This window comes from Vanellus vanellus, assembly GCF_965231255.1.
Source record: "Vanellus vanellus genome assembly, chromosome: 33".
NCBI classification, from domain to species: Eukaryota; Metazoa; Chordata; class Aves; order Charadriiformes; family Charadriidae; genus Vanellus; species Vanellus vanellus.
Window position 1 is genome coordinate 62,490 of NC_138938.1, and position 21,737 is coordinate 84,226.

Sequence of the window (21,737 nt, forward strand, 5' to 3'; positions counted from 1 at the left end):
GGTAGGAATTGGGGGGGGACTGAGGAGTTTGGGGGGGGACCAAGAAGTGGGAGGGACCCCCCCAGAAATAGGGGGGGACCCCAGGAATTCCAGGGGGGGGGCACAGGTGTTTTGGGGGGACTAAGGGGTCTGGGGGGGACCCAGAAGTTGGGGGGGGATCCCAGGAGTTTGGGGGGGGACCCCAGGAATTTGGGGGGCACTCAGGAGTTTGGGGGGGGACCCCCAGAAATGGGGAGGGGACGCCAGGAATGGGGGGGACACCCCAAAAATGGGGGGGGGACACCACAGGAATTCAGGGGGGGCCCGTAAGTTTGGGGTGACATAGGTGTCCGGGGGAGGGACCCCCTCTTTTACCCCTTCCCCTCCCCCCCCCCCCCCCCCAATTTGCCCCCCGGGGGGGCAACTCCGGCGTCCGGGCGGTGATTAACCCCCTTAATGACAGAGTTGGGGTACGGCCCCGCCCGGGTGGGGCTCAATCCACGCGGTCTCCGCCCACGGGGGGGGGGGGGGGCCCTCCTCCCCCCCCCCCCCGGGCCCGCCCCGACGCCGGGTTACCCCCCCGGGGGGGGATTTTGGGGTGCCCCCACCCCTGGGTCCCTTTTTTTGGGGGGGGGGATTTGGGGTGCTCCCTTTTTGGGAGGGGGATTTTGGGGTGCCCCCACCCCTGGGGGGGGAATTGAGGGGGGGGATTTGGGGTGCCCCCACCTCTGGGTCCCTTTTTGGGGGGGATTTGGGGGTATCAGGACCTCTGGGGGGTCTTTTGGGGGAGATTTTGGGGTGCTCCTTTTGGGGGGGGATTTTGGGTGTCCCCACCCCTGGGTCCCCTTTTGGGGGGGGATTTTGGGGTGCCCCCACCTCTGGGTCCCTTTTGGGGGGGGGATTTGGGGGTATCAGGACCTCTGGGGGGGTCTTTTGGGGGAGATTTTGGGGTGCTCCTTTTGGGGGGGGATTTTGGGGTGTCCCCACCTCTGGGTCCCTTTTGGGGGGGGGATTTTGGGGTGCTCCTTTTGGGGGGGGGGATTTTTGGGTTCTCCTTTCCTTTTTGGGGGAGGGGGGGGGAGGGCGGGTGGTGGCGTGCCCCCCCCCGCCTCCATTACCCCCCCCCTCCCCCCCCCGGGGCCCCACGCGGGTGACACCCACCGGAACCCCATAATTTGGGGTGTCGCGGTCGGAGCCGCTCGACCGGTCGGGGGAACCCCAAAAAAGGCGGGGGAGGTGCTCCCCCCACCCCACCCCCCGCGGGGTTTTTTTTTGGGGGGGGGGGTGTCCCTGCAGGGGGGGAGGGGCGGGGTGACGCTTTATATGGGGGTCATATTGGGGGGGGGTCACATTGGGGGGTGTCATACTGGGGGGAGTGACATTGGGGGGTCAAACTGGGGAGTGTCGTACTGGGGGGTGACATAGAGGGGGTCATACTGGGGGGGTGATATTGGGGGCGTCATACCGGGGGGGTCACACTGGGGGGGTCACACTGGGGGGGTCATATTGGGGGGTGTCATACTGGGGAGTGACATTGGGGGGGTCATACTGGGGGGGTGATATTGGGGAGGTCATACTGGGGGGTGTCATACTGGGGGGTACCCCAGGAGGCCACATCGGGGGGGGTCAGATGGGGGGGTCCCCATGGGGGGGAATCCCCATGGGGGGGGGGGGGTGTCCTCTTTAGGGGGGGTCCCCATGGGGGGGGGGGATCCCCATTAAGGAGGGGGTCCCCTTTAGGGGGGGGTCCCCATTGGGGGGGGCTCCCATTTTTTTTTGGGGGGGGGTGGTGGGGGTCGCCCCGTTGTGGGGTGTTCATTTAGGGGATGTGGGCTTTGGGGGTGTCCCCAACCAGTATGTCCCCCCCCCTCCCAGTTTGCCTGGGGGGGTGTCCCCTCCGCAGGGACCCCGAACCGGCGGTGGGGGAGGCCCCCGCGTCCCCCGTGTCCCCCCTCGACATGACGCTGCCCCCCCCGACCCCCCGCGCCCCCCACGGCCCCTTCCTGCACCCCACGGGCAAGGTAAGGGGGGGTGGGGGTGTCCCCCCCCAAATTTGGGGGTTCCCCTAACTGGGGGGTCCCCAAGGTGTGGGGAGGTCCCCGTGATCAGGGGGGCACATGAATGGGGGGGGGGTCCCCAAAGTGGGGTACCTCTGTGGGTGGGGGGTCCCCGTGATTTGGGGGGGTCCCCATGACTGCAGGGGGTCCCCAAATTGAGGGGGTCCCCGTAATCAGGGGGGCACATGAATGGGGGGGGTCTCCAAAGTGGGGTACCGCTGCGGGTGGGGGTCCCCATGACTGGGAAGGGGTCCCCAATGACTCCGGGGGTGGTCCCCATGACTGGGGGGGTCTCTAAATTGGGGGTCCACATGACCGAGGGTCCCCAAGGTGGGGGGGGTCCCTGATGCTAGGGGTCCCCAAACTGGGGTGTCCCCATGGCTGGGGGGGGGCCCATCATTGGGAGGTCCCCAAACTGGGGTGTCCCCATGGAGGGGGGAGGGTCCCCACGGCTGTGGGGGTCCCCATGACTCTGGGGAGGGGTCCCCATGATTGGGAGGTCCCCAAACTGGGGTGTCCCCATGGATGGGGGGGTCCCTGTGACTCTGGGGGGGTCCCCATGATTGGGAGGTCCCCAAACTGGGGTGTCCCCACATCTGGGGGTCCCCAAGGTGTGTGTGTGGGGGTGTCCCAGATGCTAGGGGTCCCCAAACTGGGGTGTCCCCATGACCGGGAGGAGGGGGGGGAGGGATGTCCCCAAATTAACCCCTCCCTCCCCATCTCTTGACAGGTACCATCGGGCCCTATGGGTGCCCCCATCCCCCCAGGAATCCCCATCCCCGGGGGGGTCCCGGTGGGGGTCTCCGTCCCCGGGGGGGTCCCGGGGGGGACGGAACTCTTCTCCTGTCCCGTCTGCCAGAAGAGTTTCGGGTTCCAGCGGATGCTGAACCGTCACCTGAAGTGTCACAGCGAAGTGAAACGTCACCTCTGTCCCTACTGCGGGAAGGGCTTCAACGACACCTTCGACCTCAAGAGACACGTCCGCACCCACACTGGTGGGACTGGGGGGAACTGGGGGGAACTGGGAGGGGGATGGGATGGGGATGGGGATGGGGATGGGGATGGGATGGGGATGGGGATGGGGATGGGGATGGGATGGGGGTGGGATGGGATGGGGATGGGGATGGGGATGGGGATGGGGATGGGGATGGGGATGGGGATGGGGATGGGATGGGGGTGGGATGGGGATGGGGATGGGGATGGGGATGGGGATGGGGATGGGGATGGGGATGGGGATGGGATGGGGGTGGGATGGGGATGGGGATGGGGATGGGGATGGGGATGGGATGGGGGTGGGATGGGGATGGGGATGGGGATGGGGATGGGGATGGGGATGGGGATGGGGATGGGGATGGGATGGGGATGGGATGGATGGGGATGGGGATGGGGATGGGATGGGGATGGGGATGGGGATGGGATGGGATGGGGATGGGGATGGGATGGGGATGGGGATGGGGATGGGGATGGGGATGGGATGGGGATGGGGATGGGATGGGGATGGGGATGGGATGGGATGGGATGGGGATGGGGATGGGGATGGGGATGGGATGGGATGGGGATGGGGATGGGATGGGGATGGGATGGGGATGGGGATGGGATGGGATGGGATGGGATGGGATGGGGATGGGGATGGGATGGGATGGGATGGGATGGGATGGGATGGGATGGGGATGGGATGGGATGGGATGGGGATGGTGATGGTACCGAGGACAGGGCTGGGGACAGGGCCTCAGATGAGGACAGGGGCGACGCAGGCTGCCCCCTAACCCCCCCCCCCTTCCTCCCCCCAAGGCGTGCGGCCCTACAAGTGCAGCCTGTGTGAGAAGGCCTTCACGCAGCGCTGCTCCCTGGAATCCCACCTGAAGAAGATCCACGGGGTGGCCCAGCGCTACGCCTACAAGGAGCGACGCGCCAAACTCTACGTCTGTGAGGAGTGCGGGGGGACGGCCGAGAGCCAGGACGCCCACCTCGCCCACCTCCGCCAGCGCCACCCCCACAGCCCCCTCCTGGCCAAACTGGCCCGCAAAGCCGCCGCCGCCGCTCCCCCAGCCCGCCTGGCCAACCCCGCCCCTCGCCTGGCCCCGCCCCCTTAAGCTGGAGACACGCCCACTTTTTTGGGGGGGGGGGGTATCACCCACTTGGGGGGAGGGGGGGCCACCGTGGGAATTCAACAGCACTGCCCACCGCCGTGGGGGGGGCCTGCTCACAGACCACGCCCCCTCGGGGGTTAGCCACGCCCCCTTAGGGCAGGGACACGCCCACTTAGGGGGCAGGCATAGGGCTGCTATGGGGATTAAACAGCTCTGGCTGCTGCTTGGGGTGTGTTTAGAGACCACACCCCCCTCGGGTGCAAGCCACGCCCCCTTGGGACAAACCACGCCCCCTCCGGGTGCAAGCCACGCCCCCTTATGCCAGGGACACGCCCACTTAGGGGGCAGGCGTAGGGCCACTATGGGGATTCAACAGCACTGCTTGGGGTGTGCTTAGAGACCACGCCCTCTCTTGGTGGAAGCCACGCCCTCCCCCGCGTGGGACACGCCCCCCTTTTGGGCCCTATTCCCCGTGGGGTTTGCTTGGGGCACTGGCCACGCCCCCTCCGAGAACGCCCCTCCCCATCGGTGCCACAGCCCCGCCCTCTGCAAAGCTCTGACCACGCCCCCTTTGCCCGCAGACCACGCCCCCACTTGGGGATGCTGCCCCCCGCCCCCTTTGGTGCAGGCCCCGCCCCCACGTGAAGCCCCTGCCCCTCCGCTTGCCCCACCCCGCCCCTCGGGCAGGCCCCACCCCCGGGCACAGACCACGCCCCTCGGGCTGGCCCCGCCCCCCGGCTGCTCCTTTCTCCCCCCCCCAATGGTGCTGCGTCGCGGGGGAGGGGTCTCCATAAAGCTCCTGTTCACCTATAGACGCCTCTGTCCACCTATAGACACCCCCCGTCCCCCTATAGACAGCCCCGGACCCTATAGACACCCCCCGTCCCCATAGATCCCCCCGTCCCCTATAGACACCCTCCATTCCCTATGGCTCCCCCCATCCCCTATAGACTCCCCCAGTCCCCTATAGACACCCCCCATCCCCTATAGACACCCCTTGTCCCCTATAGCTTCCCCTGTCCTCTATAGACTCCCCCAGTCCCCTATAGACACCCCCTGTCCCCTATAGACAGCCCTCTTCCCCTATAGACACCCCGTCCCCTATAGACACCCCCCGTCCCCTATAGACTCCCCCCATCCCCTATAGACACCCCCTGTTCCTTATAGACATCCCCGTCCCCCATAGCCTCCCCATAGCCCCCTATACCCCCCATAGCCCCCTATAGACCGCTGTACCCCCCCATAACCCCCTATACCCCCCCAGCACCCCCACAGTCCCCCATAGCCCCCCATAGGACCCTATAGACCCCCATAGCTCCCCATAGCCCCCTATATGCCCCATAGCCCCCTATACCCCCCCATACCCCCCCATAGGCCCCTATAGGTGCCCATAGCCCCCTATACGCCCCATAGCCCCCTATACCCCCCCATAGTCCCCTATAGCCCCCCATAGCCCCCTATACCCCCCCATAGCGCCCCATAGCCCCCCATAGCCCCCTATACCCCCCATAGCCCCCCCGCAGGCGGAGGCTGCAGTTAGTCCAGTCTTTATTGCCCCCCCCCGCGGTGGGGGGGGGGGGAAATGGGGGGAGGGGAGGTTGGGGGAGGGGGGGGAGTCCTTCTCGCCCCTCCCCCTCCAGCTTTGTTCCCATGGGGGGGGGGGGGGGAGGGGAGGACACCCCCCCCCCTTCTCCCCCCCCCCCCCGAATCATCCAGTCTCAATCCCGCCCCCTTTGGTCACAGGCTCCGCCCCCTTCCCCTCCCCCCACCCCCCCGCGAGGGGGGAGGGGCGTTTGGCAGCAATGCGGGGGGGGGGGCACTTGGGGGGAGGGGGAGGGGCGGCCCTTCCCCCCCCCCCCCCCCAAAAACCTCCCTAAGGCAGCGCGGCGCGGAGAGGGTTAATGGACGGGGGGGGACTGCCCCCCCCGCGCTAAAAAAGGGGGGGGGGGGATGGCCGAGACCCCCCCCCAAAGTGTCAGGGGATCCCCCAAAAGTGGGGGTGACCCCCCCCAAAAAAATGGCACCCCCCCACCCCCAAAATGGGGTGAAACCCCCCCAAAATGGGGTGGGAGCCCCTCCCGAAAAGAGGGACCCCCCAATTAAGGGGGGACCCCCCCAATTAAGGGGGGCGTCCCCCAATTAACTGTGCCCCCCAGTTTAGGAGGACCCTCCCAATTAATGGGGGACCCCCCCCCAATTAGGGGGGGACCCTTAATTAAGCGCTGAGCCCCTCCAACTAAGGGGGGACCCCTAATTAACAACTGATCCCCCCCAATTAGGGGGGACCCCCTTAATTAAGCCCTGAGCCCCCCCCAATTAAGAGGTGAGACCTAATTAAGGGCTACCCCTGCAATTAAGGGAACCCCCCCCAATTAAGGGCTAACTCCAATTAAGGGCTGACCCCCAATTAACAGCTGACCCCCCTCAATTAGAGGGGGATCCCCTTAATTAAGCCCCGAGGCCCCCCCAATTAAGGGGTGACCCCTAATTAAGGGCTGACCCCTAATTAAGGGCTGCCCCCCCAATTAAAGGGTCCCCCCCAATTATGGGGTGACCCCAATTAAGGGCTGCCCCCCCAATTAAGGGGTGACTCCTAATTAAGGGCTGCCCCCCCCAATTAAAGGGTCCCCCCTAATTACGGGCTGACCCCTAATTAATAGGCGCCCCCTAATTAAGGGGTGACTCCTAATTAAGGAGTGGACCCCCCAATTAAGGGCTGCCCCCTAATTAAGGGCTGCCCCCCACCTAACAGCCCCCCCCCCCAAATTAGCGGGATCCCCCTTAATTAAGCCCTGACACCCCCCCCCAATTAAGGGCCGCCCCCTAATTAAGGAGAGGGAGTCCCCAGTGACGCTGTACCGCGTTGGCACAGCAGAGGGCGCTATGGCGAGTTGGGGGGGGGGGGCGCTCTTAAAGGGCCCGCGCACCATTTTTTTTTTTTCTTTTTTTTTTTTTTGGGGGGAGGGGAGGTGGGGGGGGGAGACTATTTGGGGGCTTTTTTCACTCGATTTCGACGATGAGGTCATCCCCCTCCAGGCTCATGCCGGGGCGGACGTGGAGGCGGCTGACGGTGCCGCTCACGGGGGCCGTCACCACCGTCTCCATTTTCATAGCGCTGAGGACGCACAGGGGGTCCCCTTTGGCCACCGCCGCCCCCGCCGCCACCCGCACCTCCACCACCTCCCCCGGCATGGGGGCCCCCACCTGCCCCTTGGCCCCCCGCGCCGCCTTGGGGTGCACGTGCATCTCCTGCAAAGGGGGAGGGGGGGGGGACACAAAAAGGAGAGGGGGGGTGGGGTGTGTGTGACCCCCCCAGAACTCCTCCGTGTCCCCCAGGAAGCCCCAGTACCCCCCAGACCCCCCAGTGTCCCCCAGACCCTCCCAGTGTGCCCTGAGACTCCCCGGTGTCCCCCAGGACCCCCCAGTATCACCTGAGACCCCCCAGTGTCCTCTGAGACCCCCCATTGTCTCCTGAGACCCCCCCGTGTCCCCCAGAACCCCCCAGTGTCCCCCAACACCCCCCCAGTGTCCCCCAGACCCCCCAGTGTCCCCCAGACCCCCCAGTATCCCCTGAGACACCCCCCCAATGTCCCCCAGACCCCCCAGTGTCCCCCAGACCCCCCAGTATCCCCTGAGACACCCCCCCCGTGTTCCCCAGACCCCCCAGTGTCCCCCAGACCCCCCAGTTTACCCTGAGACCCCCCAGTGTCCTCTGAGACCCCCCATTGTCTCCTGAGACCCCCCCGTGTCCCCCAGAACCCCCCAGTGTCCCCCAACACCCCCCCAGTGTCCCCCAGACCCCCCAGTGTCCCCTGAGACCCCCCAGTGTCCACCAGACCCCCCAGTATCACCTGAGACACCCCCCCGTGTCCCCCAGGACCCCCCAGTGTCCCCTGAGACACCCCAGTGTCCACCAGACCCCCCAGTGTCCCCCAGGACCCCCAGTGTCCCCCAACACCCCCCCAGTGCCCCCTAAGACCCCCCAGTATCCCCTGAGACCCTCCCGTGTCCCCCAACACCCCCCCAGTGTCCCCCAGACCCCCCAGTGTCCCCTGAGACCCCCCCAGTGTCCCCCAAGACCCCCCCATGTCCCCCAGGACCCCCCAGTGTCCCCTAAGACCCCCCAGTGTTCCCTGAGACCCCCCCAGTTTCCCCCAACACCCCCCAGTATCCCTCAAGACCCCCCAGTGTCCCCCAGGACCCCTCCCCATGGCCCCCAGACCCCCCCTGTGTCCCCCCATCACCCCCGACCCCCCCTCAGACCCCCCCAAACCCCCCCAAATCCCCCCACCCCCTCCAAGACCCCCCCAGACCCTCCAACCCCCCCCAGACCCCCCCAAATCTCCCCAGACCCCCCCAAACCCCCCAACCCCCCCCCATGCCCTGAGCCCCACACGAGGACGCAGCGCAGCCGCCCACAGAGCTCCAACCTCCCCCCATCACCCCCCGACCCCCCCTCAGACCCCCCCAAATCCCCCCCAAATCCCCCCAACTCCCCCTCAGACCCCCTCAGACCCCCCAACCCCCCTCTCAGACCCCCCCAAATCCCCACAGACCCCCCCAAATCCCCCCAACCCCCCCCCATACCCTGAGCCCCACACGAGGACGCAGCGCAGCCACCCACAGAGCTCCAACCTCCCCCCATCACCCCCCGACCCCCCCAAACCCCCCCAAATCCCCCCCAAAACCCCCCCAAATCCCCCCAACTCCCCCTCAGACCCCCTCAGACCCCCCAACCCCCCTCTCAGACCCCCCCAAATCCCCACAGACCCCCCCAAATCCCCCCAGACCCCCCCATGCCCTGAGCCCCACACGAGGACGCAGCGCAGCCGCCCACAGAGCTCCAACCTCCCCCCATCACCCCCAGACCCCCCCAAACCCCTCCAAAACCCCCCCAAACCCCCCCAAAGCCCCCCCAAACCCCCCCCCCGGGCCCCCCCCGGCCCCCCACCTTCATGGCCTGGGTGTCCCGCACGAGGATGGAGCGCAGTTGCCCGTTGAGCTCGAAGAAAACCTCCCGCTGCCCCGCGGCGTTGAGGTCCCCCAGCGCCAGCGCCTTGATGTGCAGCGTCTTCCCCCGCTCCAGCTCCACCTGCGCGTGCGAGGGGCGCGCGTGCAAGGGGGTGGGCGTGCAAGGCCGGGGGGGGGGGTGTGGGGGTGTGCGAGGGGGTGGGAGTGCGAAAGGTGGGGGTGGGAGGGGTCTTGAGTGCAGGAGAGGGGGGCTGGGAGTGTGTGAGGGGACCTAGGAGTGTGTGACAGGTGTGCAAGGGGGTGGGTGTGCAAGGGGTGGGCGTGCAAGGGGGTGTGCAAGGCCGCGGGGGTGTGGGGGTGTGCGAGGGGGTGGGCGTGTGAGAGGTGGGGGTGGGAGGGGGCTTGAGTGCGGGGGAGGGGGGCTGGGAGTGTGTGGGGGTGTGTGAGGGGTGTGCAAGGACGTGGGTGTGCAAGGGGGTGGGCGTGCGAGGCCGGGGGGGGGGTGTGCGAGGGGGTGGGCGTGCAAGAGGTGGGGGTGGGAGGGGGCTTGAGTGGGGGGGAGGGGGGCTGGGAGTGTGTGAGGGGACCTAGGAGTGTGTGACAGGTGTGCAAGGGGGTGGGCGTGCAAGGGGGTGGGCGTGCAAGGCCGGGGGGGGTCTGGGGGTGTGCGAGGGGGTGGGCGTGCGAGAGGTGGGGGTGGGAGGGGGCTTGAGTGGGGGGGAGGGGGGCTGGGAGTGTGTGAGGGTGTGCGAGGGGACCCAGGGGTGTGCAAAGGTGTGCGAGGGGGTGGGTGTGCAAGAGGTGTGCAAGGAGGTGGGTGTGCAAGGGGGTGGGCGAGCGAGGACGGGGGTGGGAGGGGGCCTGAGTGGGGGGGAGGGGGGCTGGGAGTGTGTGAGGGTGTGGGAGGACGTGGGTGTGCGAGGGGCGTGCGAGGGGGTGAGTGTGCAAAGGTGTGGGCGTGCGAGGGGCGTGCGAGGACGGGGGGGGGAGGGGTGCCGGCTGTGTGGGAGCGGGGCCGGGCGTGCGAGGGGCGTGCGAGGGGTCACGGCTGTGCACAAGGGTGTGCAAGGGGACCTTGTGCCTTCCCAGTGCCCTCCAGTCCCCTCCCAGTGCCCTCCCAGTGCCCCCCAGTGCCTCCCAGTGCCCTCCAGTCTCCTCCCAGTGCCTCCCAGTCCCTTCCAATCTCTTCCAAGCACCTCCCAGTGCCCTCCAATCTCTTCCCAGTGCCTCCCAGTGCTCTCCATTCCCCTCCCAGTGCCCCCCAGTCCCCTCCCAGTGCCCCCCAGTCCCCTTCTAGTGCCCTCCAGTGCCCTCCAGTCTCATCCCAGTGCCTCCCAGTGCCTCCCAGTGCACTCCAGTCCCCACCCAGTGCCCCCCAGTGCCCTCCAGTCTCATCCCGGTGCCTCCCAGTGCTTCCCAGTGCCCTCCAATCTCATCCCAGTGGCTCCCAGTGCTCTCCATTCCCCTCCCAGTGCCCCCCAGTCTCATCCCAGTGCCCTCCAGTCCCCTCCCAGTGCCCCCCAGTGACCTCCAGTCCCCTCCCAGCGCATCCCAGTGCCCTCCAGTCTCATCCCAGCGCCTCCCAGTGCCTCCCAGTCCCTTCCAATCTCCTCCCAGTGCCTCCCAGTGCCTCCCAGTGCCCTCCAGTCTCATCCTAGTACCTCCCAGTGCCCTCCAGTCCCCTCCCAGCGCCTCCCAGTGCCCTCCAGTCTCATCCCAGCGCCTCCCAGTGCCTCCCAGTCCCTTCCAATCTCCTCCCAGCACCTGCCAGTTCCCCCCAGTGCCCTCCCAGTGCCCTCCCAGTGCCCCCCAGTGCCTCCCAGTGCCTCCCAGTGCCCTCCAGTCTCATCCTAGTACCGCCCAGTGCCCTCCAGTCTCTTCCCAGCACCTCCCAGTGCCTCCCAGTCCCTTCCAGTCTCCTCCCAGCACCTGCCAGTTCCCCCCAGTGCCCTCCCAGTGCCCTCCCAGTGCCCCCCAGTGCCTCCCAGTGCCTCCCAGTGCCCTCCAGTCTCATCCTAGTACCGCCCAGTGCCCTCCAGTCTCTTCCCAGTGCCTCCCAGTGCCCTCCAGTCTCATCCCAGCGCCTCCCAGTGCCTCCCAGTCCCTTCCAATCTCCTCCCAGTGCCTGCCAGTTCCCCCCAGTCCCCTCTCAGTGCCCTCCCAGTGCCCCCCAGTGCCTCCCAGTGCCCTCCAGTCCCTTCCCAGCGCCTCCCAGTGCCCTCCAGTCTCATCCCAGCGCCTCCCAGTGACTCCCAGTCCCTTCCAATCTCCTCCCAGCACCTGCCAGTTCCCCCCAGTCCCCTCTCAGTGCCCTCCCAGTGCCCCCCAGTGCCTCCCAGTGCCCTCCAGTCCCTTCCCAGCGCCTCCCAGTGCCCTCCAGTCTCATCCCAGCGCCTCCCAGTGCCTCCCAGTCCCTTCCAATCTCCTCCCAGCGCCTGCCAGTTCCCCCCAGTGCCCTCCCAGTGCCCTCCCAGTGCCCCCCAGTGCCTCCCAGTGCCTCCCAGTGCCCTCCAGTCTCATCCTAGTACCGCCCAGTGCCCTCCAGTCTCTTCCCAGTGCCTCCCAGTGCCCTCCAGTCTCATCCCAGCGCCTCCCAGTGCCTCCCAGTCCCTTCCAATCTCCTCCCAGTGGCTCCCAGTTCCCCCCAGTCCCCTCTCAGTGCCCTCCCAGTGCCCCCCAGTGCCTCCCAGTGCCCTCCAGTCCCTTCCCAGCGCCTCCCAGTGCCCTCCAGTCTCATCCCAGCGCCTCCCAGTGCCTCCCAGTCCCTTCCAATCTCCTCCCAGCGCCTGCCAGTTCCCCCCAGTGCCCTCCCAGTGCCCTCCCAGTGCCCTCCAGTCCCTTCCCAGCGCCTCCCAGTGCCCTCCAGTCTCATCCCAGCGCCTCCCAGTGCCTCCCAGTCCCTTCCAATCTCCTCCCAGCGCCTGCCAGTTCCCCCCAGTCCCCTCTCAGTGCCCTCCCAGTGCCCCCCAGTGCCTCCCAGTGCCCTCCAGTCCCTTCCCAGCGCCTCCCAGTGCCCTCCAGTCTCATCCCAGCGCCTCCCAGTGCCTCCCAGTCCCTTCCAATCTCCTCCCAGCGCCTGCCAGTTCCCCCCAGTCCCCTCTCAGTGCCCTCCCAGTGCCCCCCAGTGCCTCCCAGTGCCCTCCAGTCCCTTCCCAGCGCCTCCCAGTGCCCTCCAGTCTCATCCCAGCGCCTCCCAGTGCCTCCCAGTCCCTTCCAATCTCCTCCCAGCGCCTGCCAGTTCCCCCCAGTCCCCTCTCAGTGCCCTCCCAGTGCCCCCCAGTGCCTCCCAGTGCCCTCCAGTCCCTTCCCAGTGCCTCCCAGTGCCCTCCAGTCTCATCCCAGCACCTCCCAGTGCCTCCCAGTCCCTTCCAATCTCCTCCCAGCGCCTGCCAGTTCCCCCCAGTCCCCTCTCAGTGCCCTCCCAGTGCCCCCCAGTGCCTCCCAGTGCCCTCCAGTCCCTTCCCAGTGCCTCCCAGTGCCCTCCAGTCTCATCCCAGCGCCTCCCAGTTCCTCCCAGTCCCTTCCAATCTCCTCCCAGCGCCTGCCAGTTCCCCCCAGTCCCCTCTCAGTGCCCTCCCAGTGCCCCCCAGTGCCTCCCAGTGCCTCCCAGTGCCCTCCAGTCTCATCCTAGTACCGCCCAGTGCCCTCCAGTCTCTTCCCAGTGCCTCCCAGTGCCCTCCTGTCTCATCCCAGCGCCTCCCAGTCCCTTCCAATCTCCTCCCAGCACCTGCCAGTTCCCCCCAGTGCCCTCCCAGTGCCCTCCCAGTGCCCCCCAGTGCCCCCCAGTGCCTCCCAGTGCCCTCCAGTCTCATCCTAGTACCGCCCAGTGCCCTCCAGTCTCTTCCCAGTGCCTCCCAATGCCCTCCAGTCTCATCCCAGCGCCTCCCAGTCCCTTCCAATCTCCTCCCAGCACCTGCCAGTTCCCCCCAGTGCCCTCCCAGTGCCCTCCCAGTGCCCCCCAGTGCCTCCCAGTGCCTCCCAGTGCCCTCCAGTCTCATCCTAGTACCGCCCAGTGCCCTCCAGTCTCTTCCCAGTGCCTCCCAGTGCCCTCCAGTCTCATCCCAGCGCCTCCCAGTGCCTCCCAGTCCCTTCCAATCTCCTCCCAGTGCCTGCCAGTTCCCCCCAGTCCCCTCCCAGTGCCCTCCCAGTGCCTCCCAGTGCCCTCCAGTCCCTTCCCAGCGCCTCCCAGTGCCCTCCAGTCTCATCCCAGCGCCTCCCAGTGCCTCCCAGTCCCTTCCAATCTCCTCCCAGCGCCTGCCAGTTCCCCCCAGTCCCCTCTCAGTGCCCTCCCAGTGCCCCCCAGTGCCTCCCAGTGCCTCCCAGTGCCCTCCAGTCCCTTCCCAGCGCCTCCCAGTGCCCTCCAGTCTCATCCCAGCGCCTCCCAGTGCCTCCCAGTCCCTTCCAATCTCCTCCCAGCGCCTGCCAGTTCCCCCCAGTGCCCTCCCAGTGCCCTCCCAGTGCCCCCCAGTGCCTCCCAGTGCCCTCCAGTCCCTTCCCAGTGCCTCCCAGTGCCCTCCAGTCTCATCCCAGCGCCTCCCAGTGCCTCCCAGTCCCTTCCAATCTCCTCCCAGCGCCTGCCAGTTCCCCCCAGTCCCCTCCCAGTGCCCCCCGGCGCCTCCCGCAAGCCGCCCCCACCTCAAACTCCTCGGCGATGGCGGGTCCCTCGAGGAAGAGGCGGGTGCCCAGGCAGGAGACGGGGCCGAAGGTGGAGGCGAAGGTGCGGAAGTCGTCGTAGACTTTGGGGTAGAGGGCGGCGGAGAGCAGCTCCTCGGGGGTGGGGGGGGCCCCGTGCCGCGCCCCCAACTCCCGCCCCAGCGCCTCGAAATCCAGCGGGGGCAGCGACGCCCCCGGCCGCCCCTCCACGCGGGGCAGGTCCTTCAGGACCTGGAGGGAGAGGGAGGGCGTTGCCATGGCAACCGTGGTGGTGGGGGGGGGATGCCATGGTAACCAATGATGGAGGGGAGGGGGGACGGGACACCGCAGCATCCGGCCCTGGGGGCGTTGCTAGGGAGCCGTTGCCAAGGGGGGGGGGGGGGGGGGAGGCTCGTTGCTAGGGGCTGGTGCCGTGGCAACCATCATTAGGACCCGTTGCTAGGGACCAGTGCCATGGCAACCAGACATAGGGACCCGTTGCTAGGGGCTGGTGCCATGGCAACCATCATTAGGACCCATTGCTAGGGACCAGTGCCATGGCAACCAGACATAGGGACCCGTTGCTAGGGTGGGGTGCCGTGGCAACCATCATTAGGACCCGTTGCTAGGGACCGGTGCCATGGCAACCAGACATAGGGACCCGTTGCTAGGGTGGGGTGCCATGGCAACCATCATTAGGACCCATTGCTAGGGTGGAGTGCATGGCAACCATCATTTGGACTCGTTGCTAGGGACCAGTGCCATGGCAACCAACATTAGGACCCGTTGCTAGGGTCGGCTGCCATGGCAACAGCCTCCGGTAAACCCTCCCAGTGCCTCCCACTCCCTTCCACTTCCTCCCAGTGCCTCCCAGTCCCTTTCCAGTGCCTCCCAGTCTACTCCAGCCCCTTCCATCTCCTCCCAGTGCCTCCCAGTCCCCTCCCATCCCCCTCCAGTCCCTTCCCAGTGCCTCCCAGTCCCTTCTTAGCACCTCCCATCCCCCTCCAGTCCCTTCCCAGTGCCTCCCAGTCCCCTCCCAGCGCCTCCCAGTCCCCTCCAGTCCCTTCCCAGTTCCTCCCAGTCCTCTCCCAGCGCCTCCCAGTCCCTTTCCAGCACCTCCCAGTCCCCTCCAGTCCCTTCCCAGTGCCTCCCAGTCCCCTCCCAGCGCCTCCCAGTCCCTTTCCAGCACCTCCCATCCCCCTCCAGTCCCTTCCCAGTGCCTCCCAGTCTCTTCTTAGCACCTCCCAGTCCCCTCCAGTCCCTTCCCAGTTCCTCCCAGTCCTCTCCCAGCGCCTCCCAGTCCCTTTCCAGCACCTCCCAGTCCCCTCCAGTCCCTTCCCAGTGCCTCCCAGTCCCCTCCCAGCGCCTCCCAGTCCCTTTCCAGCACCTCCCATCCCCCTCCAGTCCCTTCCCAGTGCCTCCCAGTCTCTTCTTAGCACCTCCCAGTCCCCTCCAGTCCCTTCCCAGTTCCTCCCAGTCCTCTCCCAGCGCCTCCCAGTCCCTTTCCAGCACCTCCCAGTCCCCTCCAGTCCCTTCCCAGTTCCTCCCAGTCCTCTCCCAGCGCCTCCCAGTCCCTTTCCAGCACCTCCCAGTCCCCTCCAGTCCCTTCCCAGTGCCTCCCAGTCCCCTCCCAGCGCCTCCCAGTCCCTTTCCAGCACCTCCCAGTCCCCTCCCGTCCCTTCCCAGTGCCTCCCAGTGCCTCCCAGTCCCCTCCCAGTACTCACCCGGGAGCGGAAGGGCTCGGGGAAGCCCCCCGGGGGGGTGCCGATGTGGCCCTGGAGAAACTCCACGACGGAGAGGGGGAAGGAGAGCTCATCCGCCCGCGCCTCCACCTCCTCCCGCGAGAGCCCGTTCTGCACCATGAACTGCGCCAGGTCCCCCACCACCTTCGAGGAGGGCGTCACCTGCACCCGCCAACGGCACAACCCCCCCCCACCGGGGCGTCACCTCCGGCTGTCACCTCGAGGTGTCGCCCCGCCAGGCTGCTCCCGGAGGGAGCTTTCGGAGGCGGGGGGAGAAGCTCGCCCCATGGAGCAACCGCCCCCTGGAGAACATCCTATGGAGACCATCTACCCCCTGGAGAACATCCTATGGAGACCATCTACCCCCTGGAGACTATCTACCCCCTGGAGACCATCCTATGGAGACCATCTCCCTCCTGGAGAACATCTACCCCCTGGAGAACATCCTATAGAGACCATCTACCCCCTGGAGACCATCCTATGGAGAACATCTACCCCCTGGAGAACATCCTACGGAGACCATCTACCCCCTGAGAACATCATATGGAGACCATCTACCCCCTGGAGAACATCCTATGGAGATCACCCACCCCATGGAGACCATCTACTCCCTGGAGAACATCTACTCCATGGAGAACATCCTATGCAGACCATCTACCCCCTGGAGAACATCCTATGCAGACCATCTACTCCCTGGAGAACATCCTACGGAGACCATCTACCCCCTGGAGAACATCCTATGCAGACCATCTACTCCCTGGAGAACATCCTACGGAGACCATCTACCCCCTGGAGAACATCCTATGGAGATCACCCACCCCATGGAGACCATCTACTCCCTGGAGAACATCTACTCCATGGATAACATTCTATGGAGACCAACCAACCCATGGACACCATTTACCCCATGGAGAACATCCTATGGAGACCATCTGCCCCCTAGAGAACACCTATACCACAGAAACCACCTCCATCAACATCACCCCATGGACACCACCCACCCCACAGCGACCACCCCACGAAGACCACCCACCCCATGGAGACCACCTATACCACAGACACCACCTCCATCGACACCACCCCATGGAGACCACCTCCCCCATAGAGCCACCCCATGGACACCGCCCACCCCACAGAGCCCACCCCACGAAGACCACCCCCAACCCAACCCCTTCCCACCCCCAAGCCCCACCTTAATGAGGTCCCCCAAGATCTTGTTGGCTTCAGCGTAGGCTTTCTTGACCTCCTTGAACTTGTGGCCCAGCCCCATAGCGTGGGCCTGGAAGTGGAGGTTGGTGTATTGTCCCCCCGGGATCTCGTTCTCGTAGACGTCCGCGTTGCCCGACTTCATGGTGGCCGTACAGTCGAAGGCGGCGTAGAGTCCCCGCGCCGCCTCCCAGTACTCGCTGTACTCGAACACCCGCTCCAGCGCGATGCCTACGGGGTGGGCACGGGTGACATGGGGACACCGCGCCCTGGGGATGCCGATAGGAAGGGTGGCCACGGGTTGGGGGTCACCGGGGTTGAGGGCCACCATGGGTCGGGGATAATGTCATGATTGAGGTGGCATCACCATGGTCATGGGGCCATCAACTCGGCCATGGTGGCATCTCCATGACCATGGTGGCATCACCAAGGCCATGGGGCCTTCAACATGGCTGTGGTGGCATCTTTGTGACCACGGTGGCATCATCATGGCCATGGGGCCTTCAACATGGCTGTGGTGGCATCTCCATGACCATGGTGGCATCACTGTGGCCATGGTGCCACCTCCATGACCACGTCACCATCTCCACAAACATGTCACCATCTCCATGACCAATTCACCACCTCCATGACCGCATTACCACCTCCACAACCATGTCACCCTCTCTCTGATCATGGCAGCACCTCCATGACCATGGTGCCACCTCCGTAACCAAGTCACCATCTCCATAACCATGTCACCACCTCCACGACCATGTAACCATCTCCATGACCATGGTGGCACCTCCATAACCACGTCCCCACCTCCATGACCACATCACCACCTCCATCACCATGTTACCATCTCTCTGCTCATGGTGGCACCTCCATAACCACGTCCCCACCTCCATAACCACATCCCCACCTCCATCACCACCTCCCCACCTCCAAGACCTCCACGGCAGATGTCCTTACCCGTGTCCAGGGGGGTCCCGCGGGCGCAGGCCACCAGGGCGCCCATGCTGGGTTGGGATGTCATACCGGACATGGCGTCCACCGCCACGTCCACCACGTCGGCTCCGGCGTTGGCGGCAGCCAACATGGAGGCCACCCCGGCGCCGGCGGTGTCGTGGGTGTGGACGTGGAGCGGTACGTCCGGGAACTGCTCCCGTAGAGCGCCCACCAACAACCGGGCGGCTGCCGGCGTCAGCAGTCCCGCCATGTCCTGGGGGGGTGGGGGGACAAGGGAGTCACAGGGGGTCATGGGGACCCCCCACCTTCTCCAACTTCCCCCCCAGGAGATGCCCCACTGGGTCTTGGGAGAGTGGGGGACACCTCAAAGCCACCTCCTGGTCCTCCCTCCTCCAGGACCCCCAAATCCTCCCCCCCCTCCCCAAGACCCCCCATCCCACCCCACACCCCCCAACCCCCAAATTCCCCCACCCACCCAAGACCCCCAAATCCGCCCTCCCAACCCCCCCCAGCCTCCCTCATCCCCCCTCCCAACCTCCCCAGGACCCCCAAATCCCCTCCCATGCACCCCAAATCCCCCTCCCAACCCCCCCAAGACCCCCAAATCCCCCTTCCCAGCCCCACATTCCCCCCCAATACCCCCCAAATCCCCTCCTCCCAACATGTCCCCCCCCCACCACCGCCCTTTCCCAAACCTTGATGCAGAGGATGTGGGTGCCGGCGGCCACCAGCTCGCGGGCCAAAGCCAAATAGTAGTCGAGGCTGTATTTGGTGCGGGAGGGGTCGGCCACGTCCCCCGTGTAGGACAGGGCGGCCTCCACCACCGCCCCGGCCCGGCCCGCCGCCTCCACCCCCAGCACCAGGTTGGGCAGATAGTTGAGGGCGTCGAAAACGCGGAAAATGTCCATCCCGTTGGCCACTGCCACCTCGCAGAAGCTGGGGGAGGAGGAAGGAAGGGGGTTACGGGGAGCCATGGCCTCCTCAGGGCCTCCTCATGGCCTCCTCGGGGCCTCCTCATGGCCTTCTCAGGGCCTACTCATGGCCTCCTCAGGGCCTTCTCAGGGCCTACTCATGGTTTCCTCAGGGCCTCCTCAGGGCCTACTCATGGCCTCCTCAGGGCCTATTCAGGGCCTCCTCGAGGCCTACTCATGGCCTACTCAGGGCCTACTCATGGTCTACTCAGGGCCTCCTCAGGGCCTTCTCAGGGCCTACTCATGGTTTCCTCAGGGCCTACTCATGGTCTACTCAGGGCCTCCTTGAGGCCTCCTCAGGGCCTACTCATGGCCTCCTCGAGGCCTACTCATGGCCTCCTCATGGTCTACTCAGGGCCTCCTCGAGGCCTCCTCCGGCCCTACTCAGGGCCTCCTCGAGGCCTACTCATGGCCTACTCATGGTCTACTCAGGGCCTCCTCAGGGCCTACTCAGGGCCTCCTCGAGGCCTCCTCAGGCCCTACTCATGGCCTCCTCAGGGCCTATTCAGGGCCTCCTCGAGGCCTACTCATGGCCTACTCATGGTCTACTCAGGGCCTCCTCAGGGCTTTCTCAGGGCCTACTCATGGTCTATTCAGGGCCTCCTCAGGGCCTTCTCAGGGCCTACTCATGGTTTCCTCAGGGCCTCCTCATGGTCTACTCAGGGCCTCCTCGAGGCCTCCTCAGGGCCTACTCGTGGTCTACTCAGGGCCTCCTCGAGGCCTCCTCAGGGCCTACTCATGGCCTCCTCAGGGCCTATTCAGGGCCTCCTCAGGGCCTACTCATGGCCTACTCAGGGCCTACTCATGGTCTACTCAGGGCCTCCTCAGGGCCTACTCGGGGCCCCAGAACTCCCCACGTCACCTCAGGCCTTCACGACCCGCCATGTTCTCATGGCTTTCGGCCCTCCGTCATCCGCCACAGCTTCGGGTGCCCCCGTCCCACCATATCCCTCCGTGTCCTCCCATGTCCTTCATGTCCCCATATCCCCTTGTCTCACCATATCCCTCCGTGTCCTCCCGTGTCCTTCATGTCCCCATGTCCCCTCATCCCACCATATCCCTCTGTGTGCTCCCGTGTCCCTATGTCCCCTCGTCCCACTCTATCTCTCCGTGTCCTCCCGTGTCCTTTGCATCCCCATGTTCCCTCATCCCACCAAATCTCTCTGTGTCCTTCATGTCCCCATGTCCCCTCATCCCATCACATCCCTCTGTGTGCTCCCGTGTCCCTATGTCCCCCCGTCCCACCATATCTCTCCATGTCCTCCCATGTCCCCATGTCCCCTCATCCCACCCAATCCCTCCGTGTCCTCCCATGTCCCCTGTCCTCTCATCCCACCACGTCCCCCCACGTCCTCCCATGTCCCCTGTCCCCTCATCCCTCCATGTCCCCATGTCCCCTCACCCCCCCACATCCCCCTGATCTCCCCACATCCCCTCAATGTCCTCACGTCCCTCCACATCCCCCCGATCTCCCCACGTCCCCCCACACCCCCCCATCCCCCCACGTCCCCCCACACCCCCACATCCCCCCCTATCTCCCCACGTCCCCCCACACTCCCCCATCCCCCCAATCTCCCCATACCCCCCTCGCTCCCCCATGCACCCACGCCCCCCCCATGTCCCCATGCCCCCCATGTCCCCCCCCCGCAGTGTCCCCATGTCCCCCTCCCTGACCGGTAGATGACGTTGTCGGGGTAGTTGGTGTAGCCCACGGCGTTGGCGCCGCGCAGCAGCATCTGGAAGGGGATGTTGGGCACCAGACGCCGCAGCTCCCGCAGCCGCTCCCAGGGGCACTCGTGCAGAAACCGCATGGCCACGTCGAAGGTGGCGCCTGCCGGACACGCCCCATCCTCGTGTGCAAGCCCCGCCCCTGCCCCGTGCAAGCCACGCCCCCAAAGGACAAGCCCCCCCCCCCCCCTGCACAACCCTTCCACAGCCCATCTCTGCCTCAGGACTTAGTGCCCCCCATTTAAGCCACGCCCCCTTTAAAGCCATGCCCCATATGCTCTGCCCTTCTAAGCCACGCCCTGATATACCACGCCCATTCCATAAAGCTCCGCCCCCGGGCACCTCCCACCGCTGAAGCCCCACCAGGGTAAGCCCCAGCAACCCCCGCCCCTCCGTGTGGCCACGCCCACCCATTAGGTGAAGCCCCGCCCTCTACAAACCACACCCCCTCAGCCCCACCCTTTAAACGAAGCCACACCCCCTAGACGAAGCCACGCCCCCTGAGCCACCCCCACCCATGCAACTCCACCTCCCCCCAGTGCTCTCCCACACCCCACCCCCCGCCTCCACCCCCACCCCTCAAACCCCGCCCCTAAATTAAGCCACGCCCCCGAGCCACTCCCACCCATGCGACTCCACCACCCCCTCCCCACCCCTCAGCCCCCACCCCTTCAACGAAGCCACGCCCCCTCGATGAAGCCACGCCCCCGCCACGCCACGCCCCCCCGAGCCACCCCCACCCATGCTACTCCACCTCCCCCCCAGTGTTCTCCCACCCCCCACCTCCACCCCCACCCCTCAGGCCCCGCCCCTTCATCGAAGCCACACACCCCCAAGCCACCCCCACCCATGCGACTCCACCTCCTCCCCAGTGCTCCCCCGCCCCGCCCCCACCCCTCAGGCCCCGCCCCTTCAACGAAGCCACACCCCCTCGGTGAAGCCACGCCCCCCACCACCCCCACCCATGCAACTCCACCTCCCCCCCAGTGCTCTCCCACCCCCCACCCCCATCTCCACCCCCACTCCTCAGGCCCCGCCCCCTCAGGCCCCGCCCCTTCAACGAAGCCACGCCCCCCCACCCATGCGACTCCACCTCCCCCCCAGTGCTCTCCCACCCCCCACCCCCATCTCCACCCCCACTCCTCAGGCCCCGCCCCCTCAGGCCACGCCCCTTCAACGAAGCCACGCCCCCTCGATGAAGCCACGCCCCCCCGCCATGCGACTCCACCTCCCCCCCAGTGCTCTCCCACCCCCCACCCCCACTCCTCAGGCCCCGCCCCCTCAGGCCCCGCCCCTTCAACGAAGCCACGCCCCCCCACCCATGCGACTCCTCCTCCCCCCCAGTGCTCTCCCACTCCCCACCTCCACCCCCACCCCTCAGGCCCCGCCCCCTCAGGCACCGCCCCTTCA

General features: G+C 66.5%; 2 protein-coding genes across 2 annotated transcripts in view; one reads left to right on the plus strand and one right to left on the minus strand.

Moving 5' to 3' along the window:
* Positions 1-2,901: 2,901 nt before the first annotated feature.
* LOC309682825 (putative transcription factor Ovo-like 1) lies at positions 2,902-4,129 on the plus strand (the record flags this gene model as incomplete). Its single annotated transcript, XM_082496915.1, has 2 exons — positions 2,902-3,031; positions 3,828-4,129. The coding sequence occupies exons 1-2, from the start codon at positions 2,917-2,919 to the stop codon at positions 4,127-4,129; spliced, it is 417 nt and encodes a 138-aa protein (XP_082353041.1). The 5' UTR covers positions 2,902-2,916.
* A 1,860-nt stretch (positions 4,130-5,989) lies between these two features.
* The window catches only part of PC (pyruvate carboxylase), a gene marked incomplete at its 5' end in the record, with an annotated part of 32,141 nt that continues 16,393 nt past the window's right edge, over positions 5,990-21,737 (minus strand). Inside the window, 8 exons of the mRNA XM_082496930.1 lie at positions 5,990-7,375; positions 9,078-9,218; positions 13,733-13,981; positions 15,454-15,633; positions 16,664-16,908; positions 17,632-17,881; positions 18,324-18,564; positions 20,274-20,430. Coding sequence (XP_082353056.1) covers positions 7,127-7,375; positions 9,078-9,218; positions 13,733-13,981; positions 15,454-15,633; positions 16,664-16,908; positions 17,632-17,881; positions 18,324-18,564; positions 20,274-20,430 — 1,712 coding nt within the window. The 3' untranslated portion in view covers positions 5,990-7,126. The remainder of the gene's footprint in view (positions 7,376-9,077; positions 9,219-13,732; positions 13,982-15,453; positions 15,634-16,663; positions 16,909-17,631; positions 17,882-18,323; positions 18,565-20,273; positions 20,431-21,737) is intronic.